Source organism: Melopsittacus undulatus, chromosome 1 (genome assembly GCF_012275295.1).
Source record: "Melopsittacus undulatus isolate bMelUnd1 chromosome 1, bMelUnd1.mat.Z, whole genome shotgun sequence".
NCBI lineage: Eukaryota > Metazoa > Chordata > Aves > Psittaciformes > Psittaculidae > Melopsittacus > Melopsittacus undulatus.
The window spans coordinates 147,467,900-147,490,954 of record NC_047527.1 but is presented as its reverse complement, the minus strand read 5'-3'; the positions used below and the strand labels follow the sequence as shown (position 1 = coordinate 147,490,954).

The window sequence follows — 23,055 nt, the reverse complement described above, 5'->3', positions numbered from 1 at the left end:
AACTTGTAATATTTATCAAGCTTAAGCATAGGCTTCCTCCCCCTCCCCAGTGAGCAACGTTCATATGACTGAGTCCAAAGGAATCTAAAGCAACACCAATGTTTTTCTATTCACTCCTGTCTGTCCCCCTGGCATTAATTTCTCCCTCTTTCAGACTCCTATTTGGCACATTGAGGAAGCTTTTTCAATAAATCAATACTGTAATAAAAAATGACTGCCTCTATGTACTCCACATATTAAGCAAGTTTCTCTTGTACAGATAAAATCATTCACCTTATACTCTGTATTTGACATTCATTTTGAATAACAGACCTTAATAAAAGAAGCACCTGGCAAAAACGTGAATCTAGAACAGCTCAACGTTGTCTGTTTTGACAATATTGCTCCTGATGATGCTTAACAACTAACCAATTTGATTTAGTTTCAGAAATAATTACAGCATTTTGCTATTTTCAAAGTTTACTTTTGAAAAGCAATAACCATCTGAAACAACTGCTATAAGGACAGGTATGTTATCTAATAATGTCTATTGTTGTCAGCAAAATGGAAGGCTACTGTTTTCAGCAAGAATGAAATTATCAGCTTATCCATGAAGAAAATGTTACAAACCCCCTCAAATCACGTTTTATTCTATAATTATTATAGCATAAATATCCCTTGTCATGGTTTAACCCCAGCTGGAAGCTCAGCCCCACACAGCTGCTCACTCACTCCCCCCATGGTGGGACTGGAGAATCAAGTGAAACAGAAAACTCATAGATCAAGATAAAGACAGTTTATAGGTAAAGCAAAAGCCGCTCAAGAAAGCAAAGCAAACCAAGGAATTCATTCACCACTTCCAATGGTCAGGCAGGTGGGTAGGGCTCCATTCACATATAACAGCTACTTAGGAAGCCAAACAACATTCCAAATGTTCCCCTGTCCTCCCTTCCTCAGCCCTATACTAAACATGATGACTTACAGTGTTGGGGTCAGCTTTCCCAGCTGTGTCCCCCCTAGCCCACTTACTGGTGGGTTGGGGTAAGAAGCAAAAAAGGCCTTGACCCTGTAAGCACTGCTCAGCAATAATTAAAATCATCTCCATGTTATCAACACTGCTTTCAGCACAAATCCAAAACACAGCCCTAAACTAGCTGCTGTAAAGAAAATTAACTCTACTCCAAGCAAAAAGACCACATCCCTGTGGCACGTATATGAATAAAACTGCTCCCCAGCATATATACACACAAAGAACAAACTACCTTCCAAAATGTTGCGCTTAAGAGGACGATTTTCAAAACTACTTCTCTGTCTCACATTTACTCTATGAAATTAATAGGACAAAAAGGCAGGGAAAGGAAAGCCATAAGACATTCACTGAGGAATACCAACAACAAAAAGCCATTTGCTTGTTCCAACAACTGCCATCAAACCGAATGGGCTTTGTGAATCTGGGTTCAGGCCTCCTGACAGCAGCTGCAACCTGAGTCACTGGTTTGAGCAAATCTCTGTTCTGTCCTCACAAAAACAACACCACAAAGTTGATGAGTGCGGAGTTCCTAAAACCACAGTCAATCAGCATCATAACATAAACTTCCATTTCACTTACCCAGATATTTCCATCTTGGTGGTATGGTTTCCAGTTTCTTCCTGTATCACTATAGAGCATCCGATACTGAGTGACCCAGTCAGAACTGCTGTACCTGCCTTGAGTTGCAACAGCACTGATCTGCTTCCTGTTCCCAAAATCCACCTGCAGCCATTGATAATGATCACTGTCTGATGGAGACCAACCTCCTGCACCTGTTGGGTTGAAACAGAACAGAGATTTAGACCTCAAACACTGGCTTTGAAGTGAATACACTGCTAAGATGCTGACTGCTGGAAGGCAGCCCAGCTGAGACCAGTGTGATACCAAAAACACTTGAAAACATACAAGAGAAATATGAGTGCATATTTTTTAAGGTTCATTTTCAACACATGCTTCAAAGGCATTAACTCTGTTGCCTTTATCATTTCTCGACATAATTATAATGATTTAATGGGCTGCCTGCTAACGAATCAGTGCCTTTAAAATGCCTTAACTACAGTGTATTAGTTTTTGCCAAGTTATAATTGTTCCAAGGGTTGAGCCATTTGCTATGAAATCCTTTAGCACAAACTGGCACAGATCAATAACCATCCTTGACCTCTGTATACCTTTTCAGTAATATTTCCCGTTAAAGAGACAATATAGATAAACCAGGAGGAAATAAGAGCAAGTTCTATGCTTTCCTATGTTTCAGGATAGCGCACAAACAAAAAGATCTACCAGAAGAACTGAAAAAGGAGCAGGTAGTGCATGGCTGGATCCAGCTTCGATCTGCTGGGTGTACAAGCTGTCCCAGATTACATTGGCAGATGCCTCACAGAAGTGTTATTGCTCTTTATTGGTCTATAAATTAACTTGACAGTAACACTATTGACAATATTCTACTCAGCCACAGACTACATAGAACTGCTCTAAAAAAAGAAGGCCAGTGATGTACAGATAAGACATTCATGCAATTCCTTATTCTTCTGAAATAAAAAAAATAAAATAAATAAGGGAAAAACTGCAGCTGGGTACTGCAGACAACAATAAGTATTGTAAAGTAGATATTACAATTATATAGAATCATAGAATCTGGAAAAGATCTCTTAAGATCACTGAGTCCAACCATTACTCCAGGATTGCCAAGCCCGCCATTAAACCATGTCACTAAGGGCAAATTGATCTCCTCTCCTTGCTGCCCCTCATGATTTCCAGTCAGTCATCCTTCATCTTCCCTCATGACTGTCCCTCATGGTCTCCACTCAAAGCCACCCCTCACATACCCCGCATAATGGCCTAGTCTGTATAGCTACCACCCCTACCCCTTACAGCCACACCTCATTTCCCCTCTCAAGATCTCCCATCATGGCCACTTGCTCTAGCTCATGGCTGCCCCTGCTCTCCTCTCATGATTTCCTCTCACCCCTCATGGCCATCCCTCCTCACCCCTCACACCTGCCCCTCATAAACTCACCTCATGAGCTCCTCTCACGTCTGCCCCTCATGAACTCTGCTCATGAGGTCACCTCCTGCCTGCCCCTCATGAGCTCCCCTCACGAGCTCCCTTCCCGCCTGCCCCTCACGAGCTCCCCTCATGAGCTCCCTTCCCGCCTGCCCCTCACGAGCTCCCCTCACGAGCTCCTTTCCCGCCTGCCCCTCCCACCTGCCCCTCATGATCTCCTCTCACACCTGCCCCTCATGAGCTCCCTTCATGAACTCCTCTCTCAAGTTCCCCTCATGGCCAACTCTCCTCTCCCCTCACGATCTTCCCTTTGACTCACCAAACTGGTGAACCAACTGGGGGAGCCAACTGGGGGAGTCAACTACTTTCTCCATGGTGTTTGTGATATGCGTAACCTCCATTGAGTCAGAGAATAATAAAGGTCCCTCTTTTCTCACGTGCATGATCTAAGTAAGTTATGAAAAAGTTGGATTACATAAAAGTTTCCCAGCTGTGAAATCCTTGCAATGGCCCTAAATTCATCAGAGAAAATGAAGTACATTTGTGTCTTCATTCACTCTAAGCAGGTACAAAACCCTCACACCTCCAGAAACATGCACATGCTCACAGCTCAGCATATCAATAAATATTTTGCTGGGTAAAATCCAACTTCTTCCCTGGAATTAAGAAAGTGGTTTGATGTTGGACTGGGAACAGAGGAGTTACTCACAAAACAGTTGACACATTTTGACTTTTTAAAGGAATAGTGAATTTGGAAACCAAACTTGATTTCCGTAACATGGCATTATATGTGAAATACACTTACTTTTATAGCCTATATATGATGACAGAATAATGAAGTATCTTTTGGGAATCAGCAAAATGAGTACTGGGAACTACATGAAAAACAAAAAAAACCCAACAAATAACCCTAACAATATAGAGAAAACCTAGAGAATAATTCTCTTTATATTCATAGCAGGCATTAGGGTGCAGAAAACAAACTTTGCAGACTTAATTACGGGGTTTTCTTGCGTTTGAGTCTGAACCATATAAATTCCCTGGCACATCACGAGATCACACAGTCTAGTCTATGGGACAATTTGCTTTTAATTTCGCTTACGGACTTCAAATGAAGTCACAAACCCAGTCTGCTTGCCAAGCAAGAATGTCCTTGCTATACTGCATTTTATATACTCCCATCATTAGGCGGCAGCATTGGCTCAGTCTTAGACAAATTACAGCTCATTCGGCTCCTACAGGTGTTAACATGTGCAGGTCACAGGCCATTTTAATGCTCTGATATCAACGTTATCATTGATGTCATAAGAGGTCACCTTTCACTGTAGTAATTAGCGTAACATTCTGCCAATGACATCTAATTTGTTTAAAATGTTAAAGATTTACAATAGATGCTTTGTCCTTGCACTACAGGTAAGAATACTCAGCAAAAGATTCTTCAGGGGTAGGGAACAGTTACACCCTATTAAAACAAAGCAAAACACCCTTACTAAAAATACTTGCAGCAAAAAGTATTCCCACACATTCCCAAAATCAAACTGGCTCAATTCATGAATAGAATGGTAAACTGGCCATTTAAGAACAGAATTTCTTCATGATTATTATGCAAGGAGATGGGAACAGTGAGCTCTACGCACTTGTCACAATAGCAGAGACGCTGCTTTCTCTCCCTGTCCTAGCACCCCTGTGCAATTGGCATATCCAAGACAGATTGCACACAAAGGATAAGAAGCTGCCCCTGTGCAGAAGCCAGCTTTGCAAAAGGACCCTTTGGTGGCTCCAGGAATAAGTAAGGTTCAAATATGAGCATTCCAAAATTATTATGCAAGACAGAGTTGATAAATGCATCAATAAAACGTCCTTCAGCAATGCAACTGTTGACAACATTATATACTATAGCAGTAGGAAGGCTAAGAGAGACATTGTGAGGTTTATACTTTTTCCTTATGCAGACTTGCACTGAAACAGATTTTTGTTACACATAATTATAAGAAAATACTTGTAACATAATATACATTTATAATACTGAGATGAGATTTTGCCTTCTTTGATAAACTCATTCATTCATTGCAAATTGCAATGAGGTTTCAGAAAGTCTTCAAATACAAATCCATTAAAAAGTTCTGAAAAGCTGTGTGCTAACATTAGCTTCCCTTTTTTATTATTTTCTTTTTAAACCTAAGAAGAAGCAAAAAAAACATTCTTCACATCATGCCTGCAAAGAGCAAGGCCATGAGATGGAAACAGAAGTGCTGTACAATGGCCTGCCATATAACCATTGTCAATGAACAAGAGACAAGACCTTCAGTCAGTTACTGCGGACAGCAGCAAACAATATTACCCCATTGGTTTCTTGACCTAATTCTCTTAGTTAAACATCTGTGTTCCAGCTTTTCCAAGCAAGTAAATGAATAAATAGTCCAAAGGAAGAAGGGGAAGCATGCTGGACTGTAGCTAAATGTGGTACTATGCAGCCCAGCATGGGAAAGGAATGGTGAGCAGTCTGTGGCTGGGCAGGCATCAGCCATTCACCAAAAGCAGCCTGTGGGGATCAAGCGAAAGTTTCCTCTTCCCCTGTGCTTCACCAAGCTGTATAATCTGGGGGAGCCAACTACTTTCTCCATGGTGTTTGTGATATGTGTAACCTCTAATGAGTCAAAGATTAATAAAGGTCCCTCTTTTCTCAGGTGCATGATCTAAGTAAGTTATGAAGAAGTTGGATTACATAAAAGTTTCCCAGCTGTGAAATCCTTGCAGTGGCCCTAAAGGCATCGGAGAAAATGAAGTACATTTGTGTCTTCATTCCCTCTAAGCAGGTACAAAACCCTCACACCTCCAGAAATGTGCACATGCTCACAGCTCAGCATATCAATAAATATTTTGCTGGGTAAAATCCAGCTTCTTCCCTGGAATTAAGAAATTGGTTTGATGTTGGACTGGGAACAGAGGAGTTACTCACAAAACAGTTGACACATTTTGACTTTTTAAAGGAATAGTGAATTTGGAAACCAAACCTGATTTCCATAACATGGCATTATATGTGAAATACACTTACTTTTATGGCCTATATATGATGACAGAATAATGAAGTATCTTTCAGGAATCAGCAAAATGACAGCACATTAGTAATTTTCAGTGAGCATTACTTCATACTGAAATTGCAATGTACATTAAATTTGTTGAATAAATGCTATTCACAGTATTATTCCTCAAACCTTGGTATAAAATGTTTATTTTTAATAGTTACAAGCTATATTCTGAATTTTATTACATACATTATTTGCACTTTCTATTATGGCAGAAAAAAGGCACTGGATGCTTGTTTACGTAACACTGTTTCACTTCATATACTGCCTGTTAATGCCAAATACCACAACATACTACGGTATCACGGAATCATACAGTGGTTTCAGGGTTGGAAGGAACCTTTAAGCTCTTCCAGTTGTAACTCCCTGACATGGACAGGGACACTTTCCACAAGACCAGGTTGCTCCAAGCCCTGTCCAGTGTGGCCTTGAACACTGCCAGGGATGGGGCAGCCACAGCTTCTCTGGGGACCCTGTGCCAGGGCCTCACTATCCTTACAGGGAAGAACTTCTTCCTAATGCCTCACCTCAATCTCCTCTCTGTCAGGTTAAAGCCATTTCCCCTTGTCCTGTCCCTACATGCCCTTCTAGTAAGTCCCTCCCCAGATTTCCTCTAGGTATTATGATGCATTTAAAAGACATTAAACATATGCAACTAATATAGTTTGCTTTCATTGAAGACATAAGCAGCATTTATGCAGTTCTTTGCCAGTTATGGTACAATAAATACAGTTTCAGACAGTATCTGGTTATTTTTATGCTACTCCAGATTATTATGTGATTAAACATATTCATCCACTGAGCAGGCAAGGTAACTGACTTGGTGGCAGCAACCGCAACAGTCCCCGACTACTTTTATTTGGACTATATAGCACTCTACCACAAGCAGAATGACTAATTTCATTTTGTGCAAGAACCACTGTATGTGAGTCTCTGAAAGCAGAGGACTGCAAGTTAAGCAACAGTAAAGCCATCAGTGCGTGTGTGGCCCACGTATCTTTGGGCATCCAAGAAAGCTCCCTCTGCAGAAAAGTCTGAAAGTCTTAATTAGCAAAGCCAGCCAGAGCATTCCTGTGGTAAAAGGCAGCAAGGAAATGTTTCATAAAGTTTTACTTTCAAAACAAGGTACAGAAAGTCACTTGAACTGCTCCTACTGCAGGCCAACCAATGTGCAATAAGTCTGCTACTGAAATAGACACACGGTGGTGCAGAAGATACAAAACCATATTCAGAATGCTAAGAAGCTGGGGAAGTTGAATCTTTACATGATTTTTCACCAGATAAAGACTACTGCTAACAAACAGCATTAGCATCATTATGAAAGCTGAAGTTTCATAATCCTTTTTTTTAATTATGAAACCCCCAATGCCCCTCATGTTTTTATTGGATTTTATTCTAAAGGTTAATTTCCCTGAGAATGAAAGCAATATGAAAACCAGCCTCTTTCTAAATGACACATCTAAAAGACAGCACTTAATATATTTTCTGTGAATATAAAGGACTTAAGTCAACGTGGGCCTAACTTTTGCAAAATTTCATGTATAATTTCTTCCTTTTAGTTAATTATATATTTCAGCTCCCTATTTGAAGTTGAGTGAGCATGCTCCCGTTCGCTACACTAGAAGAAAGCCTACGTTGGCCTTTTTTTCTTATCATTCCCCCCTGACAAATTATCAGTAAGTGGCAAAGCTGGAGTTGGCTTTCTGATTTTAGATTTTTATCAGAACTTTCATATGCTACTGAGCTTACACATCTATAAGGAGGGACACACTGATGAATTTTGAAAGCATCTGTTCCATTTCAGGTAGAAATCTTCTTTCTTTTGGACATATGGCACTTTAATATTCACTCACAACAAGAACTGGAAAGATTAATTTGCAGTAGAATAATCTGTTCTTGGTTTAGACACACTTGTTCATCATTCCCTACTTCAAATCACACAATAAAAAATACCAGTACTGCAGTTAAGTCTAGTATTCTGTTTCAGTGACGCAAATGAAAGAAGGAGTCAGAAATTTAATTGGAAAACAAACTATGAAAAGCTATAGATAGAAGATTTAGGATTTGTGGTAGTTATAATTCAAGGGATTACATTATCAAATCATAGAAAATTTCTATAGCCTTTCAGCAAGGGAACAAAAAATAAGCCTTTTTAATAATTATGCAATAATACGCTGAAACACTGTTAGAGTTTGAATCTGCTTATTTGTCTGGGGAAAACAACCCAATCTTTCAATGAGAAATAACAGTTTCTAGGTCACTCCAATAGCACGAAATCAATACTGTTTGATACCTTGCTATTTTCCAAGATGTTGCTTGTCATTCCACTACATAAAAGAGAAATCAAGACAAAAAGGGAACTTTGAAATACTGAGATCATTCATTCACTGCACTTCAGAGGAAATATGGGCAGCCATTTTCTACAGTACCCTAGAAAACAATATAAAAGACACATACTTCTAAACAGCATAAATCTACCTGCATTGTTAGTCACCATGATGCTTAAGCAAGACATTCATGGCAGTTTTCATGTTTGGTTTGTCTTCCTCTGTTTGTCCAATTTTTCACTGCAGATAAAGACTGCCTGTATACAGGCAGTAAAGCACTTAACCTAGAGCAAATAATGTCACAGCACTGAGTGGGTCTAGTCACATTGAGAAAAGTTCTGCACATACAGAAATCTGGGATGATTAAGCACTTTGTAGTTCAAGCTGCTTTCAGCAAGAATCACATTTACTGTTTTATTTAGAACCTTCCAGCAAGGAGACTCCAGTCTCATATACAGCTCCATTTCTATTTGAAACAATATTCTCCTTGTATTAGCACACATAAACATGCTTAATTTCCTTATCATAAACGTCATCTATTGTTCTTATGTTCTCTGCTGTTCTAGATAAATCTGGATTTTTAATTATGTCCCTATCTTCAGGGTAGGGATTTTCTTTCATGTGTTTGAAGAGCTCTTTCCAGCACATACCACAGTGATGGAATTGCAGACAAGGCCATACATAACAGTGATAGTGGGTAAATACTGAACATGTTGCTTCACCACAAAAAAAAGGCTGAGATTTAGAAGGCAGTGAATACTGAGGAAACAGCAACATGATGATAGTTATACCCTCTACTTAAAATTACCTATATTTATTTTTTAAGAAGATAAATATCAGAGGCTAAGGAAGATGACAGAACTGAAAACAACTAGATTTCTTTCCCAGTATTCATCGTTAGAATTAACCCCAAATAAGACCATATTTACTAAAAAACTGGCAAATCAGACCCAGCCTTTGACTTAACTCCCCATGAGTTTCAGCAGCAGCTTTCCAAAGGCTCAACAAGAACTGGGCTCAAGCCTTGAAGCTCTAAGCCATATAAAACACGTGACAACATTGATCTTGCAGGGGTAGCAGAAGATTGGAAAGATCCAATATTCATTCTCCAAATTAGCTTTCAATCACAGCAGCTGAAAACTGTAAGTCTACAGAGAGGTCAGCATCAGCATTAATCTTGACTTCTGAAAGGCTGAAGTGGCACATCGTCTATCCAGTGCCCATTACTAGTCACTGGGAATGTTTCTACTGGCATTTGTTACTGTATTCCCTTGGTGTGGCTGAAACTTACTTTTTGTTTCTTTAGCTATGTAATACTTCCTTTTTTTTGCTGGGTATTTTGGGGGGGAGGGGGGGGTGGAGAGGGGAATAGGGGATTAGCCCTTATTTGCTTCAGCATGTATTTCTTTGGACATTGTTAAGACTACTTTTAGAAGACTTGCCCTGTACTGAGAAACAGATAAGGGGGGGCTAAAAAACCCTAATTATATTTCTTAAAATTATTGCATTTTAATTTAAAACCCTGAAAGTTGAGTAGAAATAACCCAAGGGATAACAGCAGTTATCAGGCTACAGTCCACACAGATCTTTTTTAAAAGAACATTAAAACCACTATATTATTTTTTAAATCCCAACAGATCTTTCTTACAGTAAATGCAATTAAAATAAATCCCTTGATGTAGTGTCTGCTTCTTAATACCCATGGCTTCCTAGCATATCTTAACTGAGCACAAACCACATATGAGGGAATAAAACGATCAATCTGCCCTAAGGAACAGTGATGATACCTAATAATAAAAATGATACAAAAGAGATCTCATCATTGTCATTTACAGTTCTCAAACTAAAAATGGGGAAAAAGTCATAAGCCTGAGGAATCTCATATCCTGAATCTGCTGTTGGGGAACACACACTTTGCCGCTTTGGTTATTTTAATGAACACATCACTTTAAACTATGCCTTTCCCATCTGTTCTGCTTTCTAATTACATATTGCAAAAAGAAGCTCATTCACAACTGCATCCTAATGGAATCTTAAACAAAACTTGGACGAGATTTCAATATTCTGTGTGCATCATCTGTATTCAAGGCATCAAGCAACTTCTTCTCCATGAGGTGTTTTCTTGTTTTCTATACAGAAAGTTGAGGCAAGGCAATGGATCACAACACCCTGGCATACAAACCCCTTGCATACAAACTAACCACACTGGCATACAAAAGACAAGGAAGAGAGTACAGACACTTCCCTTTCCTCACACCCCCTGTTCAAGTACCAGGACACAAATCTTTCATTGCTTGTTTATGCACTGCAGCACTGGGGTTTTCCTAACAAGTCAGGTCATATCCATGGCAAGAACTAGCAAGCGTATAGCTAACGGGTAGGAGGCACTGCCTCTGCAGTGCTCCTTTGAGCAATCGAGTCCTGATTAGCAGATTCTCATCCAAGATTTTAATGATGGTTAGATCAGGAACTGCAAAGTTTTACTGACTGTGACTGAATAGCATTTATAGCACTTTGAAATCCAGATACAAGCTCATTAAAACCCCTCCTTCTTGTGATCCCTCCTTAGTAGAGATGACAGAGAAAAGGGAATTAAGGTATTCCTGCACCTGACTGATACCATTTCAATAGCAAAGAGATACGTAAACACTGTAGTCATCAAAGTCATCCTGTTCCCACTAGTGCAGTTCACACAGTGATGGAAGGCAAAGCTGTATTTCTGTAGGTTAAATGGCTATGTTCTGGCCCATCTCAATTAGTACTTTTGCCCTCAAATGATTGTACATCAAAGATGATTCAGTATTCAGTATGATGATTCAGTATTAGATATCTTGTTGTGTGCCAAGTCTTTAGTTATAGAAGATAAAATAAATGAACCTCCTGTCTCGCAGAGACTTGCTCTGTGAGATCCTGTAGTGAGTATTGTTTCTGCCATTGTGCTTCACTGCATACCAGTTTTCCAGTAATGTGCAAACAACATTGCCTTGAAATGCTCAGTATTAACAAATAAGAGATACATGATCATTTTATTATCTGTTTCCTATGTTTTTAAATGTCAAATCTCTAGGTCTGTCTCTCCTGCAAGAAATGTTTCTCCCTTGACTTGTGCCTTGAAGTACCCTACTCCTGCTGTACTCTCTCTGGCTGTTACATGCCCTGAAAGACCCTCAGCCCAGCATGTACAAAACTGACCCGGCCTAGCTCCTGCTGTTAAGTACAGCAGTTCTGAAGTCCAGCTCCCTTGATGACTGCCAACAGTCAACCTTTGCCTGCTGCTGTCTCTAACACCCACTTGGACTCAGCTCCTGGACTGCTACAGAACCTGAACTCAGCTAGCTTTACTTCCCTGTTACTCTTTTAACCATTTCTACCAGAGTTTTTGTTCCATCTGTTTGTTTGGTTTGCTACATTCAAAAATATGCTCAGATTGAAGATTTTCCCTAGTGTTTCCTACCTGAATTTTTTCTGAAGCTGTTTTCAACCCAAATGGTGATGATTTCATCAGAATCTTTAATAAAGCAGTCAAATGCATTTTTCTATTTTATTCATTTATTGAGTGCTAGAAATCACTACATACTTAGATAATTTCCCACAAAAATTCTAAGTAAAGCCAATGAGTTCTCAGAAAGAGGTTCTGTCTTCTGAAACAAAATGACTGGGGGCTGAGAAGATCAGCCAGCTTGACTGAAAGCTTCTGAATACCTAAAAACTGCCACATAAATCTCTCTGTATGTGAATTGCCTAGAACATAAACAACTAGAGAGAACTGTACTATTCTCCTGCTTGCACTGCCTCTGACCCAGCCCTGATAACAGGACAGGTCCCTTCTCTACCTGCTTCATTGATTAGCCACCACTTCCAAATGCTTCTGTGAGACTGGCCTTGCTCGTAATATTGCAAGAGCTTTGATTATCAGTGCCATGCAATACAAGTTACTGGTACTATTTAATCCATCTCAGGAAATGTGCTTCTCTTTCCTGTTTTTCCTTCAACAAGCAGGACCATGAAACTATGAAATATTATGAGATGACTTCTGAAATCTAATATACAGCCGATTCAAGGGGTTTGCAAGGTTTCTGCATCTAACAAAGCTAGGGGATAATGAGGTTTTCCATTGAAGCATATATTACAAGCAGCACCCAGATCCTTCCCTTTCTCTCCATTAAGAAAATGTATTTTTTAAAGTTATTCCATGCTGCATCCATTTTGATGATGAAAGCTCATATTATGCCTTCTATTTCACTAATAGCCAAGTATTTATTCATATTATAGGCAGAGTTGCAACAACATGGGAGGAACAATTTTATTCTTCACTTTGATTTGCAAAATAGTATGTTAATTTCTAGGTAGCACTATACCACAGCAGAATCCAACTTTTTAGGGCAATGATTTGCCTGAAGCCTATGGTAAACTACTAATAAATATTGACTATTCCCTAACGAGTTTATACTCCTTGGAACAAAAACACAGCACTGGATACAAAATCATTATAATCATGCAAGACTGTACTAGGGAAAAAAGCAGAAGAAGTTAAAAGTTGTAATGTTCATAAAAGTAACAGTGCTTTTATCAGTGGCATCAAATGTTAATTTATCCACACGGGATTAACTAATCTAATACATTTAGACACTAACCAGGGAATGAAAGTCTGCTAGGATTTTTATTCAATATAAATTAATGAGAACTCAAAGTTCATGCAGCAGAGCATTGCAGAAATTAAACTATAATAAATTAAAAGCCCCAAATGCACACTTGTTCTTTAAATTTTAACCTACAGAAGGGAGGAGAATATGGAAATGCTAGCTTTAGAGTAGGAAGGTTTAGCCTTCAGGGTCTGCGGGAGGATTCAAAGCAGGATATAACTTCAGGTGCCTTGAATCATCCCGCTACTCCCCTTGCCTCTGTTAGCCCTGTAAGACTCTTAGGATGGCATGAAATTAATCTCTCTGCAGTTTCTGCATCCTCCATTTAAGCTGTTCAGGCCACAACCTGAAATACTTGTTCTGAATGCATTTTTTTTTCCACATTATCAGTCAGGACAGCCAAGTATAACTGTGCTCAGGGGGCAAAAGAACTTCTCCATGTCCCCACCAGCTCTCTACACCTACTGCCCACCCCCCCCCCCCCCCCCCCAGGGAAAAAACTCACCAACTCAAACAGCTAGACTGTAGCTCCTACCTAATTTGTCTGTACAGAGCAGTAGCTAGCAGATGAAGAAACATCCACAGCTACAGAAAGAGTGTTCAAGAAAGAAGTAATATAACTTGGCAGAAGCATTGCCCAAGCAAGTAAAGACTTAAGTGAGGACAAAAATAGCTCTTTATGCTTTAGTTTGCCTATCTCTAAGCTGCTGTCACCTCACACTGATGACTGAAACAGTATTTTAAAACTTTATGCAAAAGGATGTAATGCTAAAGCTTGTAATTTCTCCTACTTCACCATGCCTGCATAACTCAAGGCCCTATCCCATATTGCCTGCCGCTCAATCCTTACAAAGACTACATCCTTCTCTTCCTGAATAATGCTCATTATTTTTCCCACATGCTGGAATAAGCAAATCTTCCAACAATCTCCAAAGAAATTTCCATTTGCTGAGCCTAGACAAGGAAGCACTACTGCAGCTTGACAGATGGGTTGTTCAGCCTCTAGGAGAGAAGGCTCAGGGGAGACCTTAACAGTCTTCTAGTATCTAAAGGGGACCTACAAGAAATTTTGAGGGTGACTTTTTACAAGGGCATGTGTAGTGACAGGACAAGCAGGAGTAGCTTTAAACTCAAAAGAAGGTGATACAGATTAGATGTTAGGAAGAAGTTCTTCATGATCAAGGTCATGAGGCACTGGCACAGGGTGCTCAGAGAAGCTGTGGCTGCTCCATCCCTGGCAGTGTTCAAGGCCAGGTTGGATGGAGCTTGGAGCAAGCTGCTCTAGTGGAAGGTGTCCCTGCCCACAGCAGGGGGTTGGAAGTGGATGAACTTTAGGATCCCTTCTAACCCAAACCATTCTGTGATGCTATGAAACTGCCCAGAGACATCCATGCAACTGTATGACAGCTTTTCCCTAACTTCTGAGGGTCTCCTGAATAACTTTCATATTGAAGAAAACCACTTACCTCACACAGCTAGTCCTCTACTTCCAGTCTCATGGATACAATTCCTACTGAAGACAAGAAGGATTCTTCTTATGTCATTAGCCCAGGAAATAAGTATGCCACAAGGGCTTCTAACGCATCAACCACTACTAGCTAAATCACCACTTCTGTAAAAACAGAATCCATTCTGCTATGAAAAGGTCTTAAAAAGGCAAAACCGTATGGTTTAAGAATGGAAACTGTGATAATTACATGTATTATGGTTAGAATATAGCTATAAATATGGGGGTTTTTCAAACAGCGAAAGAGGAAAAAATATCTGCTGTTAATTCTGGGTTTAAAACAATCTTACACCACTGTTTCAGTGTCTGATTTCCCAATGTTAATTAAGCATCATGGGATCAGAGTAACTTACAAGAGCTAGCTAATACTTATCAGGCCACTGCAATTATTTTCACTTTTATTTGTCTTTACTATTCTATAACATCTTTTTCCTTTTTAGTAGTAGTAAAGTATTATTTGGAAGAAAAAGAAAGTGTTATCAGCCACAGATTTTATACAGCAAATTTATCGCACAGATTACTCCAGTGAAACACAAAACTGTATGTAACATATATTAACTTGATCTATCAAAACATATGCAGGCCATTAGAACAATATGACACTTGAACTTATAACAATAAAATGGAAAAGTTAGTAATATTTTGTTTACGGTGCTTTTAAGTAAAATAAAGGGAATAAAGCTTATAACAAGTTTTATCCTGGATTTCAGTTAAATATCAAAGTTATGTAAGGACATTTAAGCACATTTATTTAACAACAGTATTTCTTATCAGAGGTTTCATGAAGATACATTTCATTCCTCTAAAGTTTACCTCCGGGATTTACACATGGTAGAGGACTGAAATCTTGAACTGTGAGTTTCTCCAACACTGTTTCTGGTTTATATCTCCTTATAGGCCACTGCAGTCACCACATCTAGTGCTGGTACCATGAAGTCGTCCCTTGACACCCTCCACGAACTTGGGTTGACAGCATCCCAATGTACTGCCCTTCCAGCAAGTGTCAGAGATTAAAGTCTTACATAGAATCTGATATGGAGGGGTTCTGTATTTGTTCAAAGGAAATAATGTCCACCTTCCCATCCTAATTTTGTAACATATTCCTAACATAATGTCACTTCTCCCTGGATCCTGACACACAAGGTCTCACCCACATGAGAGCTCCAGTTTCCCAGGCTGTGTGCATGCACTTGAGAGAAGAATCCCTTCGCTTGCTTCTCTCTTTCTGACGTCTCTCTTGGCTACAAAGCTTTTGCTTTCCAACCCTACATACCACTTTTTCATACAGCTGTGGGCTGTAATTTTCCTCTTCTATGTTGCATTCAGTAAAGAATCAAAACAACTGTCAGGGTGCTGGAGCATTCATCCTGTAAGGAGAAGCTGAGGGACAAGAGCTTGTTCAGCCTGGAAAAGAGTTTAGAGGAACCTCACAGCAGCCCCCAAAGGGTGGCCGTCAGAGAAACAGGGCCAGGCTCTTCAATGCAGGAGGATGACAGATAATGGACACAAACTGAAACAAGAGCTGTTCTGACTGGAAGTAATTTTTTTTTCCCACCATAAGAACAGTTGGGCAGCGGAACAAGCTGCCCGGAAAGGCTGCAATCTCTGTCCATGGAAGTTTTCCTGATCCAACTGGATAAAACACTGATCAACCTCATCTGAACTCAGAGCTGAACCCTGCTTTGAGGAGGAGGTTGGACTGGAGGCCTTCTGAAGTCCCTTTCAATCAGAACTAACAACTGTAAGAGTAGGTTATTATGAGAACAGTAGCTTGGCAAATATGAACAGCGACACCAGGTCAGCCCAACTTTAAGTAACTATGTAGACTGCAAATACCAAGCATGAGCAATACAACACGGGACAGGCAAAAGGATGAAGGAACACCTTAAGTGCAAAGTAAGCATTAAAGAATTCTTTTTACTTAGGAAGAAAAAAAACCTTCACAGTTTCATACTTGACTCTCAATGGCTCAAAGAAAATAGGGAAAATATTTTGGACATGAGATTCCTCAGGGGATAGGATTTTATCCATCTTTATTTACACATTTGAATTTCTCTGTTACATTTCTCTTGGCATAATTTATGTTTAGACCATAGTTAAATCTTAGCAAGAGCATTACATCCCTAGTTCTTAAAAAAACTCCTTTAAATGCCCAGTAACTGAAATAGGATTAAGCTGCCACTGATTTTACTCAACCTTTGCATAATTTTGCCTGAAAAAAAAAATAGTTCTAAGGCTGCACATTGCCAAGACCCATGGAAAGTAAAGTAATCTCAAACAGTAGCTTGTGCCTGTGCCATTTTAACATCCCTGGAGCTATAGTCATCAGCTGCAGGATTACATGCTAGTCGTAACATATTGTGTTACACTCTATCATATCAGATCTGCAGTGGCAAGTTTCAACACTAAGGCTGAGTTGCTGAGGTGACAAGCCTCAGAAACCAAGCAACTGCAACATCTCCATGTACATTCCAGTGTTCCAAACACACAGCAGTGCTTATTACACATTTTTCTATCAAGCTGATGGCTTAGAGGATACACTTAACACCTTCCTAGGATAAAAAGGTGGCCATAATGATGCCAACAAAACACCTAATATAAAAGCTGCCAAAGTCAAAGGATATCTTTGCACCAGCAGATTTTGGAGTAAATTGAAAGATATTGGTGTCCTCTGTTCCTGACTACCACCAAAACCACTGCATGCTGTCAGACTTAACACCACCTTTGCCACAGCCACCAGCATTTTAATGTCATATAACCTTTCAAAACTGTTCTTTCCATGATGTGATCCCTCTTCACGCTGGCTGAATTCCAATTCTTGGAACTTGAATTCATGGCAGCAGCTGTGACAGAGAGTACCAGTACTGCAACAGACACAACAGATCTTTTTTTTGACAGAGTTAAGGCACCACATGGCATCAAATGCATGCAGTCCCTAAAGACCATTCTTCTCACATATGAAAGGATCCTTTCTATAGGAACAAGCTTCATGAGAAAGGTGAAGTCCTTGAGCTTCTCCTGCAGAAAAGGGAATTAGCTTTTTGTGCTTACAACATGCAAGGATCTTTACAGTTCCCCCAATATCCAGACATTATTGTGCTATTAAACTGAGTTTCTGGACACTTCCAGTGATTTTAATTGACTGTGCTAAGTCACCAATAAAGAGATGGAAAAGCTGCATAACAAAATCCTTTTTATAAGGGCATAATTGTTACAAAAGGCTAGCTTTATAATTTGGAGCTTTTTTTCTTGTATTTGACATGAGCTCTTCTTTCAAAGAGAACCTCAGATAAATTGAAGAACCTCATTTTATAGGTTCATCTACGTATCTGGCAAAGCAAAGTCTGATGCTCAAATCCTATATTCTAAAAGCATATTCTGTACTTTCAAACACACATATTTAAGAAAAACAATGTAATCCCTCTGAGAACGTAAGAAATCAAATGTGGACATGGTACATTAGCTTAATAAAACCCAAGAAAGACATTTACGAACTCTCCAGCCTGAGGGTCCCTGTAGGAATAAACACAAATGGTTCTGGTTTTTACATAATCTTCCTTCACTAGCACTATCCACAGGAGAGAGTGCATCATATCCCTTCAGTCTGGACCACACAGTGGTATTCAGATAACAACTACTTTTTAAACTGTATCCTAATTTGTTGAAAGCCGTTTACTGGATTACCTCTATAGCCACTGCATGTCAGTGTAGCTTTGTTTCAACAGATCTGTACTGATGTTATTCCTCCCTTAACATTTCCTGTGTAAATCGTAAAGAAAAAAAGACTGATGTTCCCTCCATTAAATATTAAAACCTGAAGGGAATTTATGCGCTAAACTTGCCTAGAGAATTAACGGAATTCAGGGGCCCAATTATTTCTTTTCTCCTCTTTCCACTTTCATGTAACCTCTTAGAATTTAGGTCATTCCCATTACATTTGCCAAAATACCTACAAGTTTCTACACCTTTGAAGTCCTTAGTTTTGACTTGTGGTGAGTACAGAGTGTTTTAATACAGTGGGGAGTAGAAAGCATGTCTTAATAAACCTTGTCAAGAAATTCATAGAATAGTGAGTTAAAATGTTGTCAATACTTACTAGCCAACACTGATCAACATCAAAACCAATTCTAGGCACAATGTTTTGAATTAAGTTTTAACAGACCCCACATTCAATGCATTGCAAAATTTTCCATTTGGCTGGTACTGTTGATAGCTTTAAATCCTCTTTTATCCTCTTTAACACTATGTTTTAAATGAGGCTATCAGCATCTGCTTGGACACTGCCACCATTCACACAGTTGTGCAGTATTCTGCATCACAAGATAACTTCAGTAGCATTTGTGTTAACACACAGGGAGAAAGCAGCACAATCAGTAGTTCTGCCTCTACTGGGCAAAGGACTCAATTCTGCAAAATGCTAGCAATGAGCTTCCTGTATTATGAAAAAATAATACCTATATTTAATTGCAAATTGTGGAAGTAAACGAGTCAATTTATATTTATTACAAATGAAGTGCATAACTGAATTACCTTCTGTAATAGATTCTAGCACCTTGACAGAAAGCTGAAATCTCACAATGCTGCTCTTCACTCTGATCAGCAGCATCCTCTTCCTTAGTTGCAATCTTTAGACCTTTTTAATGTTCTCGGGGTAAATTTACAAGATAAAAACCATGACTATAGCCTTCAATTTCCTTGCTTGCAAAGTAATGAAAGCTAAGTTTCCGAAATCATTATAAGCATTTCTATAGCTAAGCTTTTAGCTGTGTTTCATGAGTCATAATGAACTATGCAAGACAATGGGTTTTTGCAGTTATGCAGCCAGCTGAAAAATATGTGTAACCTTCTAAACATGGAACAGAAAAACTTGCCCATGACTAAGGTGCTAAAATAAGAACACTTCTGTTCTCACGGAATGCAAAACAGACAGAAAGGGAGAAGCTCTTTTCAGGTGAGTGAAAATGATACAGCTTAATGATTCTGGTAACTCTAATGCTCTTCTCAAACCAAAGGCTTTAAGGTGTCTCCTTATCAACTTAGGAACTTGTTTGCAGTTTTTCACAGTCACAATTTTTCAGTAAGCTCTAGATCTATGCTTATAAGGTAAATTATTTTATTAGGGGGGCTCTCCTGCCTTCTTTCTTACTTGCAGTTGACTTCCCTATTCCTTTAAACTTCCCTGCCTTTGTAGGCAAGCCTAAGAAACCAAGTGTTGCAATCACCCATCAAATTTGATAAACTAGAAGCTTTTCTCAATGGGTGGCCAGTACCACTTATAAGCAAGGTGCTCCAATCTCAGAGTAGACAGCTGTTGAAAAAACACTCCCTGTGAGGAGCTCAGTATAATTCCTTTAATTACAATCTAGTGAAAACAGGAGAACTGGAATGCTTAAAATAATTTATGGCCAATTCCTACACAGTTCCTGGTATTCCCACTTTGATCCTCAGCTGTCATACTCCTGTCCAGATGACTTCAGATGTGACTCATAAAAAACCCACTGCTGGCCAACATGCTGGTTGCCACTTTACCTGCATATCACGTTACTTAACACTTCAAGAGATAAGTGTTAAAGCATCATCACCACTATGTTTAAAATAATACATATTGCATATAATTGATAGAATTTGGTTCTGCCTTGAAACTAGAAGTGCATTAAAGTAACTTTTAGAGATTGCTTACAACAACTGGTCTCATAACTAATAGCTTCTCTGGTCCTTCAATAGGTTGTTCGTTGTTTTTTTTTTTAAATCCCAAAAAACCCACCTGGAAGCCACTACGTACAAGCAACAATCATCTCTATGTACTCAAAATGTGTTACGGAGATGTCACCAACCAGCTGGTAAAGTCGGCAAATTAAATAATCCCAATACTGGCTTTTGTTGGATAGAAAACAGCCAACTTCTTGCTACTGAAGAAAGCAAACCAGTTCATGTACCACTTCTCAGTACATATTAAAACTAACATGGCTTGTGCAATAAAAGAAACATCTAATTTGTACAGATTCTACATTTGGCAGAATGTCAGCTGAAACCCTGTCAGTGCAGCACTATGTTAGACCCAATGGTATTTCCTTCCCAGCAAAAGCACAGTATTTTCTTCCTGGTTTTGCCCAGCAACAATCTCAAACAAGTTTACTCCTCTTTTCTACTATTGCCCAAGGTCACCTGATTCTTCTCTAAAAACAGAGTCATCCTCACATCACTCACTCTGTACTAGCAAAAGCTTAAGAAGCCAGGGATGGATATAAGGTAAGTTACTCATTCTTGATCTATAAATACTGTGTAAATAATAGACACAGTCAAGTACCTATTTTTACATACTATAGGACCCTTTGATCCTTACAAACATCAGATCATTTCTGACAACTTTCTTAACCAAAGCGGAATTAATTCACTGGGAGTGAAGCACCTGAAAGCCCAGCAGGAATGCTAAATTTGATGGCAGTCAATATCTGAAAAGCTAACACATCTAAAATAAAACTTTCCAAAAAGCAGCTCTTTAAAGCTTTCTTTACTGCTTATCAAATACACAGCTGCATGAATCTTACTTGAAGCTATTTACCTAACATAGTGACTTGGAAAACCAACTATTCAAACAAACCTTGTCAAAAAGAATGCAAGTCCATCCTAAATAAAAATCTGTCCTACAGTAAGTCACAAAAGTTTAGGGCTCTGAAGAGAAAATAGTTCATTACCAGTATTCCTTTGTTTCTTAGTTTGCTAACACACTACTGACAGCATTCAATACAAACCAGTATTGTCCTACATGAACAACAGCACCCAGAATCAAACAGGTTGGAAAAGACCTTAAAGATGTCCAGTTCCAACCATTACTCCCAGCACTATGAAGACCACCACTAACCCATAACACTGAAGGCCTCATCTACATGGTTTGTGAACACTCCCAGGGACAGTGATTCCACTACTGCCCGGGGCAGACTGTTCCAATACATCACCATTAAATAAATGGATCACTTCAAGAGAAAAGCAGGACTGACAGTGGGGGTAAAGGGCTTAACTACTAAAAACATTTCTTCTGAGGATTGCTTGGTCCTTAGCTAGCTTTCATCACAACAAATCTTCATACACAGAACACAAAGTCTAGCAGCTTCCATATATCTGTATGTCTGTCTATCTATCTACGTACATATATGGGTCAGCGTAAGTAAACTGTTGCTTCTTAATTACACCAACATTTTCTCACCTTGCAGCATTACCTGTCTGCCATTCCGCAGAGAACTGACTGAAACCTCAGCTGCAGTTACAACCTAATGAAAGAAAAGTATTCTCTTGCTTACTTAAGGGAAGAATCTTCTCCTGCTCAAAATTTTCTAAGAGGAAGCTATACAGCACTCCATCATTCACCTCTTCCTTTTCTGCCTTTACCTCACTATACAAAGCTTAAGTAAAGCTGACATTTTATGAAGTGATCTTGCTCAGTAGAAGTTGATACAATTTTTCCCCTTCAATTAATTGTAATTTTTATCCATGTTAGAATAACTCTTACACACAAATAGGTTAAAAATTAATCTCATTTACAAAAGCAAAATAAAATCAAAATGAAACCAACAGCAGATGTATGAGGTGGGAGTGGATGCTAAGTCAGACTCCTGCAATCCAAGTATTTTTTGTGACTTGCATAGTAATCCACATACAGAAAAATAACTATTAAAGTTCTCTATGTAGCTCAGATTTGCTTGTGAATAATCTAAGTCTAATTGTGAAAGCTGAAACATGAATAATAGCAGCACTCTCCTGCTCATCTTGCAGCAAATAGCCTCATTTTATCACATCATTTCTTTTCTCTTTCAGCGTATTACTGTACTAGGAGGTTATAATGGTAACCAAATAGCTCCCATTTCTACCAGCATTTATGCTTGTTTATGATTTATTTGGGAAAGGTAGTGCTCTGGCAGGGCTCAAAGAAGCTATTTGCCAGTTGTACTACACCCACCTGTGTAAGGAAAACCCGCATTTTTTGTGCAGGAGAGGGAGAAACACACTCTCTGACAAGAGGCACCTATCTTGGAAGCAGCTGACAATGCATTTTCTATACACTTACAGCATCTTGTCCCCAATTCCAGATGCATCTCACACTTCACACCCTGATACAGATATATATGTAGATATAACCTAGCCTAGGGTATTTAAACTATTTTTATCCTAAACCTATATATACACCTATAACCCCTCAGGTTTTGCTACTCCTAAACATACCGGGCCTGTCAAAAGCTATAGGCCAGCTTTCCTATGTCCAGTTTTTTTAATCCTGCATGCTCCCATTGATCTATGCAAACACAGCAGCTCCACTGTCTGAAGAATATGAAGTTCTCCAGTGGCTTGTTAAACGCACCAACTCTGGTGCAGGCAAGTTCCTTACAAAGCATTGGGTTGGAGAGGGATCTAGCAGAACTCTAATGTGCCACTACTGCACGTTTTTCAGCCTAAGTCTCACCCTTTATATTAATTCACATTTAA

General features: G+C 39.2%; 1 protein-coding gene across 1 annotated transcript in view; it reads right to left on the bottom strand.

Moving 5' to 3' along the window:
* The window catches only part of CNTNAP2 (contactin associated protein 2), a 1,129,462-nt gene that overhangs the window by 797,708 nt on the left and 308,699 nt on the right, over window positions 1-23,055 (bottom strand). Inside the window, exon 3 of the mRNA XM_034062602.1 lies at window positions 1,589-1,782. Within this exon, the coding sequence (XP_033918493.1) occupies window positions 1,589-1,782 (194 nt within the window). The remainder of the gene's footprint in view (window positions 1-1,588; window positions 1,783-23,055) is intronic.